Source organism: Opisthocomus hoazin, chromosome 10 (genome assembly GCF_030867145.1).
Source record: "Opisthocomus hoazin isolate bOpiHoa1 chromosome 10, bOpiHoa1.hap1, whole genome shotgun sequence".
NCBI lineage: Eukaryota > Metazoa > Chordata > Aves > Opisthocomiformes > Opisthocomidae > Opisthocomus > Opisthocomus hoazin.
Window position 1 is genome coordinate 13,007,637 of NC_134423.1, and position 23,037 is coordinate 13,030,673.

General features: G+C 41.2%; 1 protein-coding gene across 10 annotated transcripts in view; it reads right to left on the reverse strand.

The window, feature by feature from the left end:
• The window catches only part of NEO1 (neogenin 1), a 239,229-nt gene that overhangs the window by 79,631 nt on the left and 136,561 nt on the right, over window positions 1–23,037 (reverse strand). For all 10 annotated transcript variants that reach the window (XM_075431268.1, XM_075431267.1, XM_075431271.1 and 7 more), the window contains exons 6-7: window positions 5,933–6,087; window positions 4,971–5,091 (exon numbers count right to left, since the gene is read on the reverse strand). In XM_075431268.1, the coding sequence (XP_075287383.1) occupies window positions 4,971–5,091; window positions 5,933–6,087 (276 nt within the window). The remainder of the gene's footprint in view (window positions 1–4,970; window positions 5,092–5,932; window positions 6,088–23,037) is intronic.

Below are 23,037 nucleotides of genomic sequence, written 5' to 3' on the forward strand. Positions count from 1 at the left end.
GTCTCTAGTTGTGCAAAGAAGGCTTTGTCTACTTCTTCCCCTTATTAGTTGGTGTTTAGGAGACATGCACGACCATGTTGTCTTTCCATCCTCTGATCCTGAGGCACAAGCGCTCGGCTGGCTCATCACCCTCTCCAAGTTGAAACCACATACACGCGAGTCAGCCCTCTGCACAGAACGAGACCCTCTTCCTTGCTTCCCCATCCCATCCTTCCAAAAGAGCCTGCATCCATCCCATGGAGCTATCCTGAAACGTCTCTGCAATCCCAAAGGCTTCACAGCTCCGCAACTACATGCAGCCTTCTACTAGCTGCTCCTTGTTTCCCATGCTGGTAGTATTAATTCACATGCAGGATATCCTCGCTTGGATACAAACTATTTTTCATTAAAAATTTAAGTTTAAAGAAATGGATAGTTCCACTACAAAAAATCTTGACGTGGTGTACTACTGGATAGCAGCAGTGTATTCAATTCATTCACTGGGCGATATCACTCCTATACAACTCACAAGGATGGCACAGAACAGCAAGCACTAACTTCTGCAGTATAAAAGCACAAAAATCACGTGGTACACTGCACTTACTTTGGAATTTTGAAGGTGATACAGTGCATCTCAAATAATGTTTTGAAATTGTTCTCTAAATAACGTGGCATATTTGTTTACAGTCTGTGGTTTTTCTTTACACAGCATTCAAGAATCACTCCTTTTTTTTCGGTGCCTGAGTACTTGTCAATGCCTATCACACAGGGGTGACAGGGAACCATCTGCCTTCCTCCCCCAAAGGCACCTCCTTTTCCTTATTACCACCTGTTCTTTTTTCAGTCCCCACATGGCAATTGTGAGCAACGTCAGATACACTGGAAAAGGCCAGGTTACAGGTCCTGTCTGACTTTTTGAGTCTTGTCACTAGCATTTAACCTCCATGAAGAAAACCCAAATGTATCCATTACTGAGGTTTTCACAGACCACACAAAAAAATGCTGTAAAAACGACGACAAGAAATCGCTTTGTTATAACTGAGCATATTAGAATAGCTGATCCATAATTGAGATGGTCAGAGGCTGACCCGTCAGGATCTAATTTAAATAAAAAAGCTGTTTTTGTGTAAAAAAAGGAGCGAGGAGACATCTTCAGGTTGCTGAGAAAATCATTCACAAGGTACCACTAAGGTTCTTCCTTCTCACTGCAATATGCAAGAGCCCTCCATGGTGGCACTTGCAGGATATAAGAAAACATCACCTATCTTCTAATGCATACGGCAAAGAGAGGAGCATCGAGACTGCGAGACGCTGGCGGATGGCAAGTGCAGAGGAATGTGGTAACTGAAGTACTTCCCTTTCTGCAGGTTGTTGTCACATTCTCCATAAAAGGCAGACCAGGCAGCAGAGCCACAGCTCCACTGAAATCCCCAAAGGTACTTGGCCTCCTGGGGAAGGCCACTATGTGAGAAATAGGGACCCACTGCCAAATCTCACAGTAAACGGAAAGCAGATGCGACGCTTTTCAACTCTCATGCAGAATTCTACATCTGAAGTTCAGTGCAGGGGATATTGGTAGGAGAAGCGTATTTAATTTGGACCATTTACCTGAATCCTAGTCCCTCTCTTCCCCCTTTTAACCTTCTCCGTTATGAACAGTTGTCCTAAAATCTCTCCTCCCCATGCAGCAATTCTTTCATATATTCCAGAAAAAGCAAAAGTTGCGGACTCTGTACAGCCAATCCATTTCCAACTACAGTCTTCTTTTTGAAACTTATCAACAGAGAATCAGAGAATTTGAAAATAAAACAGCTACTCCAATAAGCCTTCAAATTACCTAATTTTTTTAGCCAGTTAATTCTTTGTTTTAATACTCTCCACAAACAACTTCCACATACACTGCAAGCTTTTCACAATTCATCCCAAACACAAAAAATACCAACCCAAAAGAAACTTCTGTCTGATCAAAACTTCTATTAAGCTGAAGAATAAATGTCTGCACACACATTGGCCTGTGTGGCTGTGCACAGGGTGCACCCACACCCATTCACCTACCGAAACTGTGGCTGTGCAGGAGACGAGGTGGCTCACCAAACCACCGCTGCCTGCGAAGTCAGAAATCCATGTCCAAACACCGAAGGATATGCTGGAGTCGATAGTGACACTGTATACTTTATGCCTATCGTATTTAAAATTCATGCTACCACCTGAGGCTGAAGAAAATACAGGTGCGGTATTTTACTTTCAGAGCACTCAAAACCCCTCACAGCACCCCTCAATAAAGCTATGGATGAAACAGTATCGTTGTGGGCAGCAAAAGCCAACACGCTGGGAAATTTCCAGATGAAGGGTTTAGACTGAAACAAGCTAATGCACAGAAGAGACAGCTAAGCTCTCATCAAGTCTAAATAGTTTTATTCATTTCTATTTAACCCTTCTAAGCGTATGTCTCTCAAAGTCCGAGTAACTCCACCTTTTTCCACTACTCAAACTCCTCTCTGATGGTGGCCAACTAGCCCCTTCCTCGCTGTCAATGATACCAAAATCAATGCTGCAGTCCACTGATAGATGACCACACAATAGTCTCGGTCCATTCCTCCAACCCCGGCCCATGAAGAACGCATGCGGCCTCTCTGAGAATCTCCATAGGGTTTCTACTTTCTAATTTAAATCTAATATATTAATGATCAATTTGACAAGATAAGCAAAAGAGCTAACTGGAAACAGTCTGTAAATAGTCCGATGTTTGCCAGTTCCATTTAGGAAGGAGAAAAGAGAACAGCAAGGGAAGGGACACACTGTTCATTTGCAACAACTTCGATGAACACTTAATCAAAATATTTGCACTGAAATTACTTTTCAAACTGGCAAAGTAGGTAATTCTCATCACTAAATATGAAATTAAAAAAAAAGAGCTTTCTGAATTAATGATCAAAGTGTTCAGAATAGTTTTTGCTCAAATTAGTGTTTTTCATTTTCACACCAAGATGTCTGGCTTGAAAGAACTATTATACAGGATACCTTCACTCTTTCCCTGAATATTGTTTCCTTCTTTGCTGTTCATATATTGTGAGAAGGTATTAAAATATCAAATATCTGTATTTTCTCCAACTGTTTTCGTGTATCACAACTGAGCAAGACACAGCACACTCACTCATAGTTGCACTACTTGTTATGCCACTACTCAACAAGCACAAAAAATACAACGCACTTTAGGTGATGTACCATGTGGTTAGCTCTACCGCTGGAAAACAACAGCTAAAATGCGTCCGTGTTACACTGGGAGTGCATTGTTAAAAACACTGCAGGCCATGTAACAGAGCGATACGACTTCCCGGGTGTATCTTTACACCCGAATGAGACTCCACCAACACTGCATCCACAATCCTTTGGCAGCATGCAAAAGAAAAAGGACAGCATTATAAGGCAAAGTCCTTTAGTGTAACAGGACAGGTTGCCAGAGTAGAACAGGAAGGAGAAACCACTGGGCAAACAACAGGGAAGGGAAAGGAAGAAGAGTGAGACCACAGGAACTAAAATAATAACAGTAATAGTAATTTATAAACCACTACTGGGAACTGGGGGAAAGCACAAACTTGGGCAGGGCTTCAAAATCCAAGTACATTAATTATTCAGTATTTTTCAAACGTGGAAAATATGGAATAATGCTTCCTCTTGAACGATTTGGAAACTACTCAGGTGATTCATGCACACAGCAGAAGTAAAATTACTTCTAACAATTTCTCTGGCAACCTGATGACAGTAGGCCATTGCTGGATCCAGCTGCCTAACACTCCTTGGAGGCGGAATGCCCACGGCTCTCTGGTATTAAAGGCACTGAATCCAGTAGCAGGCACCTTTCAGTCCCCAAAGAATTATGGAAAGTACATGCGTCTCTTCAGCCAGCAACAAGACATACCCACACCCAACGAGACTTCAGAAGAAGTTATAAGTGCACAACTACTCTACAAAACAACCAGAAAAGAAATGGAAAATCTCTGTCTTTATGGCACGCTTGTAACAGTTTGCTCTTTGTACATTGGACACCAAGGCCAGGTCTAGCAGATCCACATCTGTTAAAACTTCAAGTGTGAAGTTACATCATGCCTCTGACCGTACGTAAGACGGTTTCTCCTAAATCCTTTCCATCCAAATAAAAAAGAAATTAGAATTTTGAAACAAAACCTCCGAAAGGCAGGCAATACAAAAGCCCCCCGAAGTACAGAATTAGTATTTTCTTATCTGATTTGTCTCTCCCCTCATCCTCTTTACTATTGGTTTTCTTCCTTGATTTTTAAGAACTGTGTGACCTGAAAGAGCAAAAGAAGCTGATGCCTTAGCAAAAAATATTTGTACTACCTTTTTTTTTCCTGAAGATAGTAGGTCTTTATTAACTGTAACAGCAGTTAATCTCTTTTAACATCCAAAACATGCAATGCAGGACATTGCAAGAAGGTGAGCATTGTCAGTACCACCACTGACTGGAGCACAGTAACAAATAATTATCTTAAACTGCAACTCAAAAAAATTTGCAGTTGGAGTTTGCAGAAATGACAAAGCTTACTACTTTTTAAACTTGTAGCAGAAAAAAGCTTCTGACACTGGAAAGACTTTGATGCAAAATACTTCTTTTGTGGTGTGCTCCGTAAGTGCTTATTTTTCAGTTTTGTAATTTCTGTGAATGTTTTCATCTCAGCTATCCTGTTCTTTTTCTAAAATCCCAGCATGCAACAGTATTTCAGATTTCTGGCTACAGCTTCTTATTTCACTAAATATTTTCTACATATTTTACAAAATATAACGTGAATACTATAGAACTCCTTAATTTCTCCTAAGTAACTTTAAGTGTACAGAAGACAACACTGAACCACTCCTATGATTTTAGAAAAACATTCTACTCTGAGTTATAGACATAACACATCATCCAGAAATGGTCCCTTGAAATTGTTCCTCCCTATCTTTCGGCACTGTACTCCCACGGTTTATCTTACCAAGGTCAAGGATTATCAGCTGGGCTCCGGCTTGTGCATTTCCAACATCATTTTCCGCAATGCACTGATAGAATCCTTCATCTGATTTCACCAGACCCAAAACTTGCAGGTTATGCTCTTTCTGAGGAGTAGAGGAAATAAGCAACACTTCAAAATGGGTTGCAATTGCAAAAACAATGGTGTTATCATGGCACATTACTATGACAGGAGAAACTTCTGAACGCTAACTTGGAAAAGTACATTTGGAGTTCCCATCTGATTTTATCTCTTTTGCACTGAACCCTCCAATTATACGGTATCAAAAAGCAGCAGAAGCTCTTACTAATGGCTATCATTTTCTAGCATCACGTATCACTGGTAAGTCATAACACTTCCACAGCCTTTTTTACGATATTTTAAGCACTGAATATAATCGCATCGCTCACTGTTACAATCCTACAACCTCAGGTATGCTCAATTATACAACCATTAAGTTCTCAACTATGCCTCAATAATGACTTTCACTACATCTAAAATTTCCCTCTAGAAGTACCAGTGTGCCAAAACTCATGATCCACAACTCAGTTCTATTTATATTTAAGCTCCTGTTTGAAATTGCACTTTCCACTGGCCACAGACGGCTGCAGCAAACAGTCAGTCGGCGTTCACAGCAAGCCTGTGCTTTAACAGGTTCTACCAACAAAGTACGTTTAGCCAGGGTGTGCGCGTCTGTCTCTCCTGGAAAAGCTGAGCTATGAAGAAATCAACTCATACAACGTAAGCAGCACGCCTTAGCGTTTCAGTAAAATGACTGAATTCTGGAGCATTAAAGGTTTCAACACTTTTCTTCCAGGCCCCAAACATCAGTAGTACAAAAATCGGAAGCTGGTCCTATAAAAGCACCTAGCTTCCATGCATATGTTTTAGAGGACTAAAAGACAGCTCAACAGCTTAAAAATCTGCAAAAGGGACAATATACTTACAACAATTTTGAAATAGTCACTTGGGATCACCATGTCTCCGTTCTTGACCCATTTCACCGTTGGAGTAGGTTTTCCAGTCACCTCACACTCAAACACAATGTCCATAGATTCATGAGCATAAATATTTGCAGGGCGCTTCAGAAATGCAGGAGGAACTTGGAACAATATGGAAGAAAGACAAAAGATGGTGTTAGCACCCACAGCACATCAGTTGTGCTCTTACTCCAACACACAATAAGACTTAACACAGGAAAAGCTGGCTTCAGGGACTCCAGCACCAACAGCAGCAAAGTTGGCGACATCTTCAGATCAGGGTTTGACAGAAGCTGAGACAAGCTCTGTGTTATTTCAAAATCACATTTGGGTCTGTTAAACTGCCAGCCATTTTAATTTGAAATGACCTTTTGAGAATACACGAAGGAAGAAATCGAACTGAGATGTATAAAGTGTAAAGTTTAGAAGTATTTTCAAACCAAGAGACATAGATGCCATTTGGAAAAAAATATTTCTGCCGTTGAAGAACATGTTGCAGTCTCTTCTCTGCTGTAGGCACGTCGCTGCTTGCTGAAGTGGATTTCAGACATCATTCACACCTCCTTCACCAACTCCGAGCTCATCTGAGCAAATCATTTAGTGCTTCATTGTGCAACAGTTTTATGCCCCCTTCACAAATGAAGAGTCTCGGGGGATAAGCTCCCAGCAAGACAACAAAAGTTATAGAGAAGCCTTCACACCCCCTCCCACAGCAAAATTTACTAATTTGTAAAATGGGAAGATTTTAAGTTAGATTTGAAATTAATAAATCAGGTCACGACAAAAATGGCTGTCTATAATTTTTTCAACAATCTACACTTCTATATCTGGTAAGCCGAGCCGAAGCTCCGTAAAACACAGAGCAGCAGCAGTGCAGCCAGGCTGCGTTAGGTAAGGGCATATCCCAATCTGCAACAACTTATTTATTCAGATAAAATCCTTTTGTTGATAAACCAGAGATTTTTCAGGGAGTTCCTTGTACTGAATACTTCAGTCAGTAGGTAACCAAAAGCTAAAATTGTGTTAAGAGACTTTTAAAGATTAATGGACAGAAAACTAAGATGAAACTTTCCTAGGGTCCCACTGCCTTGTGCTTCTGTGAAGAAACTCCGCTTACCAAACAGATAGTGCCGTATTTATCCAGAGATTTTCTTCTCTGGTTTGTGAATGCTATATACAGGACTACACACACATCTTTGTATCGTATTAATAATGTATTACAGATGCATATGATCAAAGACACGTATTTCATAACACAGTAAAATAGAAAGGTTCTTCATTTAAGACTTGTACCAAAGCTGTCATCTCCAGTTCTTGGCTGCCTTTTTAAATGTCCTTATGTACTCAGAGTTAAATTAATTTAAGACATTTAAAATCCATAAAAATTCAGGGATACAGAATTTTTTGGTAATACAAGCCCCCAAAGTGTCCAATGCGCAGACATGTTAAAAATCTGTGCATGAATGTGCCCCTGAGAAGCATCCACTTACGTACAAAGACTCTCCCACTTCTTTGGCTTCGTGGCAGCAAGAAGAGCTGTTTTCAGGCACATCCAATTTGAATATCATCTATTATGAAGAACATTCACCTATATATTTATTTTTACTACACTCACCAACGTAAGGGCAATTTGCTTGCTTATGTTGGCAGGTCTGATTGTTCAAGTTCCAGGAAAGTCAAAAGCAGCCTTTTGCCCTTTAATATTTATCAAAGAAAGTCAGTATGGAAGGGCTGCACAGTTTAGGCAAACATTTTACGCGCTTCACCTATCAATGGGATTTATTTCATGCCAGGGAATATGGAATACTAGATCATGTTTTACTTCTTCCTATGAAATGATCATAAAGGTTTGCAGGTGGATTTAAAACTTTTAAAAACAGACAGCTGGAGGCAAGTGGCTCTCCAAAACAACCTCAAGTTTCAGATTATAAACAAAGTATGAGAACATTAACATATGCAAATACTTATTTATAGAGTCAGAAGATGGTTTAACTCTCAGACAAGCATGTAAACCTATACCAGAAACTACATAAAGATGTACATATGTGTTTGCTGCCCAAACACTCTCACACAGGAGCAAAAATCTGGATGGGACTGACTTACCAAAACCGCCATCATCTCCACCTTAAAATGATTTAGACATTTTTGTACTTACTATCTGGATCATATGGCTGTTATAACCTTATATAAACCTGACATTTGAAAACTGTCTTCTCAATTTATTTGTAGCCAAATTGCTACTACTTATTCTCTATGAAAACAGTGCCTTTTATTTTAAATTATTCCTCCTCCCTGACATTTATCCTCGGCATTTTTATTTATTGTGAGCTGCACTATTTCTCCACTCCCTTCCTATATCCCAGCCTTTATTTTGGCAGGCTCAACAAGTCCTGCTTGCTTAGCTCTGGTACAACAAGTCACGCGCACCCTCCTCGCAGACTCTCTGGTTTGAATTAATCTCTGCAGCCTGCACAGTTTCAATTATTTGCATGCTCAATTATTTGCATGCAATTTCAGACGCGTCTCCCCAGTGACTTGAAAAATGGTAGAAATACAGTGTTATCACTACAGAAAATATCTTGCCCAATTCATTCTACTACTGTATCTGCCCCTTCCTAGACGCACCATAGTGACGTCAGCCTGTGATGGAGCACTGCGCTGTCATCGTTAGCCATTTTTAACTGATGAGTAATTTTGTTCCTGTCTGCTTGATCAATAGTTTATGTTCTCATTTCCTTTCCTGTACACACACACGTACACACACATCGATTCTTGAAGTGCTTGCTTAGTTGAAAAAAGGTGACACAAAAATTGGAAACACAAAAAGTTAGTTTTTCCGTGAATGTGCAATGCTCGCATTTTCCTAACGTTCATTACAGGCTAACATTTAATTCCTTAGCCATGTATTCAACTTCTTACAGGAATCCTAATAAACACAAGCCAATAACACTCACTGCCAAAAGCACAAAACTGTATCAATAAATTAATCTGATGATCCCAGAACACATGCAGATTGCTGTACTGAGCAGCCACACTGTAAAACTCCAGGATAACAAAAGGGATATATACAAGGAATTCAGTAAAAGCACAGGTGGCTCCTCACACAAAAAACAGCTGCTCTGGGCTCCAGACTGCCTTTGCCCAAGTCAGTTACTTTATCGAAAGAAGTATCATGATACAATTTACCTTTCGTTAAACCACATTTTGATCCAGATTTCCATTTACCTGTACGTGTTTAATGGTTATGTCTTCCCAAAGCATATTCAGACACCCTTTCATTTTGGAAACGATGAGCATAAACATCGCAGAGGAGACACATCAGACCTTCCCTCCAACAGAGAGGCATCAGAAAGGGCAAGTCCCTACTCCTCAGCGTACACACGCTGTCTGCCCAGCACAGACGGTATGATGGGAGGATCCCATCACCAGGTCTTGGAGACAGGCGTCTCTAGCGCTGTTCCACGTATTTTCCTCTTTGAGTATGTTGCCAGCAGTTTAGATTTCCCTCAACATTCCCCTTTTAGGTAAGAGACCTGCATCACACCCAGCAGGTTTTCAAAGCAAACCCAAAACTAAACCGCAGAAGAATGAACAGCAGTAGCCTGGCACAGGCCATCACTAATCTGACAGGCTGAGAGACAAGTGGAGGGTGAGGAGGAGGAAGGAGCACCGTAAGAGAACTGATGGACCACCACATCTGAAACCAAATCAGTGCAAAGTAAAGTTACAGGGTTATTTCTGTTTTCTCCACTAATGTTTAACTCGTAATGAAGACATTTGGAAAGTACTCACATATCTTTAGCAACTGACACTGCTCTAACTTGGGGCATCATCCACAAGCAGGCATTAATATTGCATCATACGACTGGCCACAAAAATGAAAGCTGGACTAGATACCCTATTACCTGCTCTCAGATATTATTGACTTAGGAGATTTAGAATTTGAAACACGTTATTTTTTTAAAGTGACTGCTTTTCTGGCTTTCAGAGCAAATGCCAAGCTGCTTACAAAGGGATAATAATATGACAAGTGCTCACTTTATTATCATTTACTTTCCAGTTAATTAATTAAAAAAATGCTTTTAAAATACACTTTTATAGTTTAACTATGTCAATGTTTAGCATTCACACAGATTAACACAATGCAAGTATAGATGTCTGTGGTGAAGAAGTCAAATTGGTAACCAGAGAGCAAATGAGCCAATTACCATATAAAATAAGATTTGTAATGGAAGATTATGTGTTCCGTTACCAAACAGACAATTAAACTTCAAAGAAGACTCGGCAGCTCAGCCCGCTCTTCTATCCCTCTTCACGTTAGCACGCAAACAACAACCATTTAAAATGTGAGATGCTTGCACAGAATTCCACATGCACTGTGGTACCCTTGGATTCCTTACACAAGAGTATCTTCCATCCTTTTGAGGATTTAAAAAATAGTCTGATCGCATCAGTGGTCAAAAAAAGAAACAAAAAAAATCAATCTACATCAGCAGTTGATTCTCTAAGCTACAATCCCAGTAAAGGTGAAATATCTGAAAAATAATATGCTTTTTTAAGCCAACAGCTGTAAAATGATGGGAAGAGCTCAGGAGTTGCACCTAAGCTGAAGTGGAAATGGGAAGGGACGCTGGGCATGGATTCCACTCCAGGAACACACGTCCATCAGCAGGGAATGCAAACCACCTCTCTCTCCCTCCGCCTCTCTCAGAGATGCGAACGGCGAAAGGCAGCATGCTGCCGTACAGGACTGAAGCTCTGATCTCATTCATCCTTGTGCGCCAGCACGATCCAACACGGCAAATCCACCAAGAAAAACGTTTGGCTTAGGTTCCACATGGTCTGTGCGTTGTTTTTTAAATGCTCAAGGATTAGAAACCTCTGAATAGCTACGTGGAGAGTATTAAAGCCGCAGCATTTATTCTGAACTTTACAGAATGACTGTTTCTTCAAATGTCTTTTCAGCGGTCAGTAGCCCTTGCCTGTTCTCTCTCATTAAGGCAGAAAATTTGTGGCCTTCAGGGCCATAGTCAAAAGAATCTATTTTCAATTCAGCCATCTGTACCGCTTCAAATGAGAGAGAAATTAATTACATTCAGCTCTCCTATCCATCTCTTGAAGAGCTTTCCTTTCAGTCTTACGATCACTGACGTAAGAACAAAGGTTTCTGGTTTTGCAGTCCCCTTTCAAACCCGAAACATTAAGCCAAGCTGTAACTGCACCACAAAAGGAAAAACTCCAGTTCTGCATAATTAACAGAACTTTCAACTTTCTTAGTTACAAGCATAATGAATCTTCTCCTGCAATACCCAAATGAAAACCCCGCTATTCCAGAGCAGATCTCAGTTTTATGCATGTTAATCTTTTCCAAAAGTCAAATCCCCTCCAAGAGGCTCCCCAGAAGGAGGAAGAAAACCCAAACAGTGGCAAAGCAGTGATTCCTGATAATCAGACTCGGGCAATAAAGAAAACCTTGCAGAGGCAGAGAAGTGATGTCAAGCAGGCGGGCCATTTGCACCACCATCATAAGAAAAAAAATCTAAAAGTCTGATTTTTTTTTTTCTTTAAGTATCCAAGAATAAACTAGGCATGGCATGTCTAGTACTCCTCAAAGGACAGGCAGCTGCACCATCTTCTCACTTCCTAACACATGCAAAACGCTGTCTGTCGCACATGAAGCACAGAAGAATAGTCTCATTTTGACGCAACAGAAACACAGATTGCAAACTACACTTCGAAAAGACTTCGTCTCTTTTTAAAAAGCATTAATAAATACGCTCTTCGTCAAAGCACAGCATCAAACAAAGACAACATACACATGATCAACTGTAAAAGGTAGATACCACCTCTATCACACCGTTTTGCTGTTTCCCCATGTCCTCTATCACCTTGCTCATTCCGTGCACATGAATTACTCTCCTTGCTCCCATCAATTCACCAAACTCCTGCAGAGCGGACTCTGAACTGTAAGTCCCTCCAGAGCTACGTGACTATAAAATCCTCCCTCTGTACAATGTGCTGGCTCATAGCACAGGTGCAACACCCACTTTGTGGTCCTCTCTAACCACAAGTTAAAACTCATTAACACCACTAACCAAAGGAGGTTCTGACTAGTCTAAACAGGTCTCTGGTAAGCGTGGAGTGGTGAAAAGCATCATCTCTAAGTCAGGAGAACTTCTTCTACCTGTGATCACTCTCCTAGCAATGAGTAACTTGAAGCAAAACCCAAGATCTCGCTCAGCATCGTCGTATCACAAAGCGACAAGACATCTCACACCAGGATTGAATTTCTTGATTAAGATGCATTATGTTTTGTCACCTGCTGTTTTCTATAGCGTGATCAAAGAACATGCATTAACCCCACTGTAGGACTATTCCCTGTGCACACTGAAGCAGCGTTATAAATTCTTCTACAGCCTCAGGCAGCCAAAGGACTGAAACACAACAACTGAATTTCTAAATGGAAATTATCAAGGACAAGACTGAAGTCACAACTTCTGCTGCCTCAGCCACCTACAAATGCCCTCAATCCCCCAAAATTAGGAGTGTGTTTTCCAAAGTCACACATTTAAACCATCGTTCCTGTCAACATCTCTTTGTCCTCTTCCTTCTGTACTTTTGTCCATGACAAATACTTCTCCATAATCAATGCTTACCATTCAAATACAAAAGCATTTTCTAAATCCAAGAGTTCTTGCATATTCCAAATAGCATATATAAAAACTAAGTAGAATGTATAATTTTTCATCATGTATCTCTGATTAATCATGGCTTAAGCATTCTTGGTCAAATGACTTCCATTTTAGAACTCCATTCCTGATGTATGCCCAATCTTGTAATTCAGTTCACAACCAGGACTGCCAATACTATCTAACGTGGGCATTTTACAATAAAACCCATTTCTTATCAGCCTAAAATGGTAACCCCAGAGGAATTTTATTTTTTCCTCCAGGGAGAACACGATATCCCATTAGGATATGTTACAAATCCTATTAGAATCCTTATAAAGTTAAACTTAATTTTAATAGCTGAAAGTTCATTTGTAAGAAGGATACACTCCGCAATATGATGATCACACTGTTAATCCATTCAATCACACCTTGAATTAACATATTCAGTGGCATCACTTGAATACATAAGACCTTCTCCAAAACTACCTGCCAAGTGCCAAACCCTTCCATTTTAATAAGACGTTTGACAGGATTTAAAAATCTTTAAACTTTTTGTGTACATCTGTCAAACTGGCGGGTGTTTTAGTGGATAGTTCCATCTCCAGATCAGACCATGGGACACCATTTCATTGCTTGGGATAAGTTTGCTTTTCAGTGCTAACCCCAAGAAGACTACATTACATACCCAGCGCATTTTATTTAAACTAACAGCAATTTCCTTGGTCAGTTAGCTGAAACCAACTAATTTCTGTCCACCAGCTGGCATGACACACAGGGCAGACTTTGATGAAAACGTTTTAAATTATTTTTATCATCCTAGTGCTTGGGAGCACCCACAGAGCAGCCCCACTGTGCTAAAAACAAATGGAAAGTGTTTAAGTATTGCAAGGGAAACTATGAAATCCAACAAATTCAGGATAAATTAGAACGTTAAACCATTAAGGTGAGAGCAACAGCTGCGAAACGTCTCAGTTACATCTTCTATCCACCTAAGTCTATGAAAATGTTTTCTGTTTTACGGCATCAAAGTGTAATTACAAACTAGTCAGCAAGCCTACTGGCCTTCTAAATATGTTTTTCCAAAATTTTGATTTTGCTCCAAAATGACATGACATTCATCACCTCCTGCCATTCCCACCAAAACACAGACAAAATGCACAGATTGACGCTTCACAGCAAAACTTTCGATTATCTTTTAATTCTATGCTATTGTTGCACAAATTAGCTGGTTTTCTTCAAGTGTGTTCTGAAAAATATGGAAATTCAACTTTAAACAGAAATGAGGAATTATAAAGTTCTTCCTTCAACATGGCAAACGTATATTGATAAGTACTTTGAAAAAAAGAGATCTACTAAAAAAGTCTTCCCAACCTCTGAGCAGGGCTGTCATGTCCTTAAAACACACTTAATATGCAGCTGGAAAATCTGCATAGCAAACAAAAGCTGACAAAAAGGAATGTTTTTAGAGAAATATCCACAGAATAGAAACCTGTCAAATGAATATAAAAAAAATCAGTGTACCAAGACAGAAAAAGGTTATAAAAATGTAAACTAGTACATGCGCAGCATTTTTGATTGCGCAAAAAACCGAAGTTCCAGTTCATGAACAGAAACTGCAGTCAGAAGATGAAAGTTTCTGTGGTGGCAATGTAATATTATTTTCCTTACCTAGTAAGATAATGACAGCATGCATCTGTTTTTAACAAGCAAAGAATTTTTTTTTTTTTTCCACATTTTAGAAAATTAAAGCTAGCATACCTATAGGTCAATGGTTTCTCCTCTGTGTCACCCTCATCAACATGAATTCTTCCCCACTTCCTTAACGGATGAAGCAGAGAAAGAGGGACCGCTTTTCTGTTCTGTTAATGGGATCTTCGACAGACCAAGTCACACTACTTAGACCCTGCTCAGCCGTTGAAAAGGCACCAAATGCACACACAATGTTCTTCTATGTGTTTGCTCAAGGGGACTGTCCAGTGCTTTACAGATTCCTCCACAAACACTGAGGCATCTGCTATACACGGGTAAGATTTCAGTGATGGTACAAGGGCAGGGGATGACCAAATTGCACTTGAACACAAATATTTTACATTTACAATGAAAAGCTTTCATTCAGAAATTGCTGAAGTATGAACTAGTCTTCAGAGGCCAGCCCCTAAATAAACATTTCAGAAGCAGAAACTTTAAAAAAAAGATTAAATGATATTACAACTACCAAGAAACCAGGATGAATATTACAGAACAATAATAAAGAAAAATTATAATGATCAATTAGAAAGGCAGAATAAAAATGTCAGGATATAATTCAATAAATGTGCATTTCTTTTTCAGGGAAAAATCATTAACTGTAAACTTATGGAATAGGAAGCAATAGCAATAAAATTTGCAGGAAAAGGTCTGAGAAAAAAAGACTTTATCAGAGATCCCAAGTACAACCATGAACTAAACATGACTCCCAGTATCACACTGGTACGAAAAGAAGTGATCATACAAGGAGGTCTCACAGCAGCTCCCGAGACTCCTCTTCCACCCAACACGCACTAATCCCTCGGCTGTGTTATTGGAGCACCACATTTCAAGGAAAACATGAACTCTGATTTACAAGAAAGCACCGAAAATGACCAATGACTCAGAAAATTGAGTCCAGAAGAAAAATGGAAGTGCTGGATTCAGTTGTTTGAGCAAAGGCGAGATGAAGGAGTCATGCAGTTGGACACCTCTAATAGGTAAGAGCGCTCAGTACATAAACACTCACTGCAACAGAACGAACAGTCGTGTGTGTGTGTATACACACACGCCTATCATTCTTGGACAGGGAGAACTACATGGGAGTAACACCTAGATTCTTGCCCTGTTCTAACAAAGAGAATACTCTAAACAATTAATTGCTCATTCTTCTACTTTGGTATGAAAATAGGTTCTTCTTTTCAGTACGAGCTCTAGCAAAATAAAAACCAAGTCTTTTAAAGCAACTGTTATGAACTTCTAAATATACAGGAGACTACGTATTCAGCAAAACCTCATCAAAAGCTGTGAGCTGCTATCTTGGCACACGGATTTGGACTGCAGACAATCAGAGGTCGTGTACACACACCCACAAATGAAATTATCTGGGAAATTTTCCAGGTGCAGAAATAGGCAGCAAGTTCTCTGAGCATCCTATACACTAGCAGTATTTTTCTTTACGTTTTGCACTTGTGGGTCGCCTTAGCAGCTGCAGCCCAGTTCAGTACACTCATCGCACGCTGGCATTAAACCTTTGGCAAGATTGCAACACCATCCACACTCCCCTTCATCCTATCTATACAAAGGTAAGCGTAAAAAACGTCCATTATTGTCAGCCGATCTGTTCAGCAGTAGTGAGAAGTGTTTAGAGAACCTACCTTACCTAACCAGCACCTGCTGAAGATGGAGGGTCTGCTTTGCTCTGCTTTCCCAGTAACCGTACACTGATAACTGGGGGACAAAGGTTGCTTATCAGCACGACGCATCCAGGAACATAAAACACACAGTGAAGGTCGCATAGGGCCACACAGCAGCCAGTTACAAGTAGCAAGGAAAGAAAGTAAGAAGTGAAAAGCATAAAAGCAATCATCTCCATACATTCTCCCAGCGTCTAGCAACCCCTGGATGAGGCATTTACTGAGCAATAGGAGACACCTTTGTGTTTACTAGTCTTGGTTAGATTTTGCCTCTAAAAAAAACATTCTTGCTGCTTTCTGGATCCAGGTAAGCCTTCAGCAGCCCTAATGCTCACAGCAGTAAGTTCCACACGATGCTCCCTGAGAAAATTAACCATTTTTTGCATATCTGAGTCAATCAACCATGTGATGTCTTTTGGTTCCTGTAACTGAAGAGAAACAAGCATTCATTTCCTAACTGCTGTCCCCACAGCACTCACGATTCCACAGAACAGAACAATTTTTGACATTTTGACATTCCATTTACCTTTGATCACCCTTGTCACATTCTCTACACCTTCCTCAGCATTAGGTGTTCAAAAAACGTGCAGATGTGGCACTTCGGGACATGGTTTAGCAGGCATGGTGGTGTTGGGGTGACAGTTGGACTTGATGACCTTAGAGGTCTTTTCCAACCTTCATGATTCTATAATTACTACATTTAAGAGGGGAGAGAACAAGAACTGCTCACAGCATTTGATATATAGGACCATCACAGATTCAGACAGTCCCATAATGATTTTTCTGTTTAGGTGACTATTCCTTTCCTAACAGTTCCTAACACTTTAGTTTTTCCTTTAGGATCTTGCATTTTCCAAAGACCTACTTATTACAACTGCAGTATTTTACACCTGTGCAAAACCCGGCAGTTCAGAGACCACTGCTGTATAAAAATAATAGAACTATGTTTAACTGTATATACTAGTTTATAGTACGTTGAACTTCACCTATCATTTCTTTGCTTCATTGTTTCTTACACAACAAGGCGTTTCTGAGGCTCTTCAGTCAGCATTCATCCTCACAACTCCCACCAACTCTGAAGCAACAGCAAAGTTTGTCGCCTTGGAACCCCCTTTTCCAGATCACTTGCAAAAACGCTGAACAGCATGGTCTTAGGTCCACTGACAAAACAAACTCCTTTAGCCCCACTCTAATTTCTGTATCTGTTAAACTATCTATTCTCTTTTATCTCCATGAAGTCATTCCCTCTGACCCCACAGCACCATCGCTGGAGCATCTCAGTGAGAGAGACTGCTAGAAGTGTTCCAGGAACCGAAGAGCCCTCAGCATCCTTCAAACGGTTCTCAACAGTAAAGCATGGCTTTTTCCCCACAAACTATACGCAAATGGATTCAATACATGATATTTCCCAAATGTCTAACACCACCACATTTTATTATAATTTTTGTCAATTTAACTGGTCCAGACGTCAGATTAACTTGACCGCAGTTTCCCAGATCTCCCCCAAAAGACTTCTAAAAAACCTGATGTCACATTGACCAAGTATCTTTAGTCTGATTTTTTTTAGTCTGATTAGCCAATTTAAGTGATAGGTTACACGGCACACTTGGTAACTTGGGTTTTCACACTTAAACTCGTTGAGAAATTTTGAGTGAATACCATCTGGTCCTGATGATTTCCTACTGTTCACTTTATGGATTTGTTTTGAGACACATTTTAGTAGCTCTACAATTTCAGGTAGCACACACACACCCTCCCTCCCCCCAGTTCCCTCTACATAAAAAAAAAAATATATATATATATATATAATTTAAAAAGCAGCTTCCAATTTTGCAGAGAACATGGACATCAAGAATTCACTTTTCTGCTTCGGGCCATATTCTCACCCTTCTCTTTGTTCCATCATCTGCTGACCCTACGCTTTCCCTGGCAGGCTTCCTGTCTCTGACAGGCTTGGAAAAAAACTATTAGAAGATTTTTATGTTAATAGCAAATGATTCCTCAAAAGCTTTGTATTATTTTACTTGCACATAGACATGGGAAAAAAAATTTCTTTACCTGCCTGTTAGGAGATTGATGGTGGGGTTTGGGGGGTGGGCTTTTTTTGTCTTTCCAGTGTAATTTTTGACAGGCGCTAGGCATTCACTGTGAGCCTCATAGAGCTCCTTAAACAACTGCCAGGCCACTTGCCAAGTATCCAACCTTGCTGGCTCTATCTTCCCTTTTTTTTTTTTAGTAAAGCTTCCTCAGTATTATGGAAACCTCCCTTTTATAAGACTAAGAGCTAATGGCGATCAGTGTCACCACCCTGGAGAAGCAGTCAGTTGTACAGCCCCAGTACTGCAGTTTTCAAATTTAAGTCTGTAATCTCAATTTCAGGAGATTCTGTGTTGAAAATCTCAAACGTACCCAGTGTATCACCATCTTCATGAAAATAAGGTACCTCCTCTGATCTGTGTGAATTTTGAGCATTTGGAGAGAAGCTGATCAGGTCGTGGGAGGGAAGATAGAATACTCAGCAACACCACGCTGCTAAGCTCAATTCAGCAAGCAGACCGAGCAAGCGACAGGCTGTGACCAGGAAACTTCTATGCTCATGCACATTACCAACCCCAGCCCACCCAAACACCACCCTGATGAGTGGGCGCAGCAGAGCTCAGGGGAACCCCAACATCCCTCTGACCATCCTGTCTTGGGTTCTTCAGCAGCAGCTCAGCTCCAGCACATAACGGTTCCCCCATGGGCACTCAGCTCCTACGTGGCACCTTCCCAAGCTCAACTGCACCCACTCACTAGACTGGTATTTGGGGTACATCTCAGCTGCCGGGAATGCAAGTGAAATGCCCTCCCCAACACAGCCTACTCTCACTTGGTCTGCTTAATAAACTGCGCTTAGCAGCATCATGTCGTGAGGTGTCAGCTCCCTGACACCCTCCATGATACAATGAGTGAAGGACACAGGCAAGTCTCCGAGGACTGTGTACAGACAACTTTTGGGACAGCCATCGCAGAAGAGTTTAAGTGTGCTGCGTGGTGTCATGACAGCAATAAAAAGTACTGTTTTTCACACAGAAGGAAGTCACCTTCAAGGAGCCTCGTCCCACGTGGCTGCGATACACAGCTGGGGCCCCAGAAGATGTGGCTTAGTCGCTGGTCACACAGCACGCGCCAACACTGGGCGGGTCGGTGTGCACACACAAATCTGAGGCAACGCAACTGGGATCGCAGTGCAGCTGGCAAGGGACTCCTTCAGGATGGCGGATTACGCCCTTCTCCAGGGCGTAATGCCAATTACAGCCCTAAAGGGACATCTTGAGAGATGCATATTCTGAAAAATCAATGTTTAAGTGTCTCAAACCAGGCACTAAAACAGCTGGATACATTTCATCTTAATTCTTCTATGTCTCAGACAATTTTTAAAATGGATTCAATACCACTTCATTTCAGCAGAGTGAAAAAAAAATACATTCATTAATGTTTATGAATGATTCAGATTCCATGGTGATGAATACCAAAACAGAAATAAATATGGATTTGAACTGAGCTTAAATAAATAAATCATGGTACTATCCCCTGAATAAGAAAAAAATTAAATATTGAATATTTAGGCGGTGCAGGTGAAGATGGTAGAAAATAAAATGTAGTCCCTGCAAATATTAGTCAAAAGGATAAACAGTGGTAGAGGCTTTTTCTGTTTGTTCTACAGATTCTTCTGTATTCTGTAGCTTTTCCTGAAAAATCAGTGTGCTGTCTCTGCAACTGGCAAGCCCATGGTGATAAAACAACCATTGAACACGCTGGCTGTCCTGTGGGGTGACACTTTTGGCAATGGTCAGACTGAGATTTGTTACCGCTTGTGAGGTGGATCTGGTTTGCCTTTATTGCCGTAGTGTGCAACTGCCCTGTGCCTGGAAGGACCGTCCCTGTGGGTGAACCACACCTAGAGCCCAACAGCGATGCAAGCGCAGGTGTAGCAACAGAAGAGCCCTCCCATAGTTTTATTTCCAAGGGGTTTTGGGATGATGGACATAAGGTGTGTGCTGAACAGCCACTGCACTCTGATCCCTAGCATCCATAACGGATCAAGATGTAGCATAGGGCAATAACCCATACAGTCTGAGCTAGGGGAGAAGATGTACCAGAATCTCTCCAGCCAGTCTCTGCATGGATGAAACACCGAACTTTGTCCAAGGATCAATGTAAAGCTGCTTTTGTAAGACTTCAGAGTATGACGACCCACTAGCGCATAAGTGCTTGTTCTGTACTAACCTAACGTGTAATTGCTTTGCACAGAACAAGAGAATGCACACATGAAAGCTTGAACTATCTGCAGGCTAATGCTGTGCGATGTAAGTAGATGAGTAATTGTGTGTGTGTACATATCCCGTACTTGCCAGATATCAGCAAGACCAACGTGTGGAGTGACACAGGACTGTCACAGCTTTGCCCTGGTTAAGAGCTAAGAGGTGAGTAAAGTGGAGAGGTTGAGCGTGGTGAACCAGAGCCAGGAGGACAAGGCAAACAAGAGCCATGTGCAGTGAGCCTTGGCACAGGCCACAGATAACAATGGACAGGAGAACTTCACTGGAAACCACAAGAAAGGCATACCACCGTTCCACCATGGCCTGACGATGGGGAGCAGGACCCTGGGGCAGACATCCAGCCCCACACAGCTCCTGCCAAGGCGGAGCTCGACAGGGAGGCTGGTGAGGGCACGGAGGGTCCTCCCGGCTCCCCACTGCAGGCTCACTGGGTGGTAACAGCGGCAGGTCTCCGTCGCTGGCGTCAGTGGGTGTCAGCATGTAGCTCTCCCTGACAGGGTTTATCCCTTGCTTGGTCTGCTTAATAAACCCAGTTTAGCAACGTCGTGTTTGGTGTTTCTTGTTTCCCATTTGGTGCACCTGCTTCAGTCAAACACTGACTACACAGAATTAACTCTCCCCTTCTTCCTATTTGAGCTTTGCTAATTTCTGTTTCCTTTCATGTGAGGAGATGGAGTTATTGCCTCAACCCCTTCTACACTTCTCATCTCCCCTCCGGTGCTTGTAGTAAAACTCCCTCCATGACCATTTTTAATTTTAAATACCAAAGATTTATTTCCTTTTGAGTAAGCCTGAGCCCACCCGTTGTGTATGGACACTGTGAAAACTTTTGAAGGCACAGTGAGGGATTAATATGCTGTTACCTGGGCCAACTTCGCGTTTAAGGAAGAACTCATGACAAAGAACAGATGATGAAATAGATTTCTATATTAAAATGAGATAACCAGATCATATGTAAAAGCTTATCAATCACAAGGAATTAAAACAGAGCTCACCCACAATGCTTACCAGTGGATGTTAATGATTATTATTCAAAGCAAGCCTTCTAAGCAACTTCTACAATTATTTTTAGAAGTAAAAACCTTAATCTAAGCATCTGTAATGCAAAAGTGTTATGTTCAATATTTCAATGTTTTACTAATCCCTCCTTCCCCAGCTCTTCTAGTAGAAATCAAGCCTGTTTGACCCTGAATCTACTCCAAGTACTATGGAAACATTTGAATTACAAGAACGCTCATCAAAATTTAAACTTCTTACAGCAGCGCCAAAGGCCATGAAAATTTTATTGAATTCCAGAGCCCTAATTTTCTACACAAAGAACACACGGTGCAGAGGCAGAAGAGACAGTCCTCTGAAAGATGGAGGCCTGCAGCCTTTAAGCCCTTGTTTCCAGTTTTCAGCACAAAGCTACTTCCAGTCGAAACCCTCCATTTCAGCTACTACCGCGCCACTTCTCAGAAGCTGCAGGAGCAGCTTGGGAGATGATTCTGTTTAGATCCCCCCCTGTCCCTTCTAAAACGCCACTGTCTAAAATAAAACCCTAACACGAATCCTCCATCTATATCAAGACTATTTAACGAAAGGATCTGCAGCACTTCTTCAATCACTCTGGAAAATAAACACCATTGCTTCTGGCATTTATGGGTATTTATTCTGGATGTGGGGATTTTTTTCCTGAAAGGTATGTTTTAAGCCATTGCCAGCATAGCAGGCACGTGTCCTGACATACAAGTTTAAACACATCCACCAAAAAGGCCTCAGTAAAATGCATTATCACATTGTTTATCATTACTTATTTATTGTTGTATAAAGACATTTTAAAGATGATTACCACACTTGATGCACTTGTAAACACTGCAGTGCTACCATAAAGCTAGTAAGTGTCGATGACTGCTAAAGATGCGCCTTTCCAGCAGACTGTAAAACAAAGGTTTGGTTATTTTCTGAATTCTAGGTAAAGCTAAGGCCTCCATCTACAGTGAATGACAGCCGAGTGCCTTGGGAAGAACAAGTTTATAACTCGCCAGAATGGGAATTTGGCAAGTTTTCCACAGGTATCTTCTTCCTTGACTTGCATTTTTCAAAAACTCAAGTAAGTCTACAATTGTTCAAATCTTTTTGATCAGTGAAGGAAAAATTGGGACTTTCTTTTCAAATTTTTCATTTTGTCAGACGCACAGGAGAAGGGAGATGCCTGCAGAAAGGAGAGGGGACTTCAGAGCAGCAGGATGGGGGTGAGAAAGCTGGGCCAAGTGGGACAAACTCAGGCACAGAGTTACAGGTGGAGGGAGACAGCACAGTCAGAGAAATGGCCCGGCTGGACAAAGATGGCGAGAGCGATGGGAGTGCTGACAGCACGGCGATTCCCAAGAGATCTCTGGAAGGTAGAGGGACTAATGGAGACAGAAAAAAGGGAAGAGGTGGTGAAGGGAAAAGGGTAAAAAGGCATGAACTGACTGAAGAGGCAGAGTAACAGGGGTCAGCTGAGCAAAGAGCAGGCATCTGCAGGGACCTCAAACCTGAAGAGAAGAATTTAGTAGGACACTAGAGAGAGTAAGTACAGCAGAAAAAGCCACTGAGGAATGTGGCATACAAGAAAGGCCAGGACAGGCTGGGACATCAGAAAAAGAGGAGGGCAAGGCCGGAAGAAATTCTGC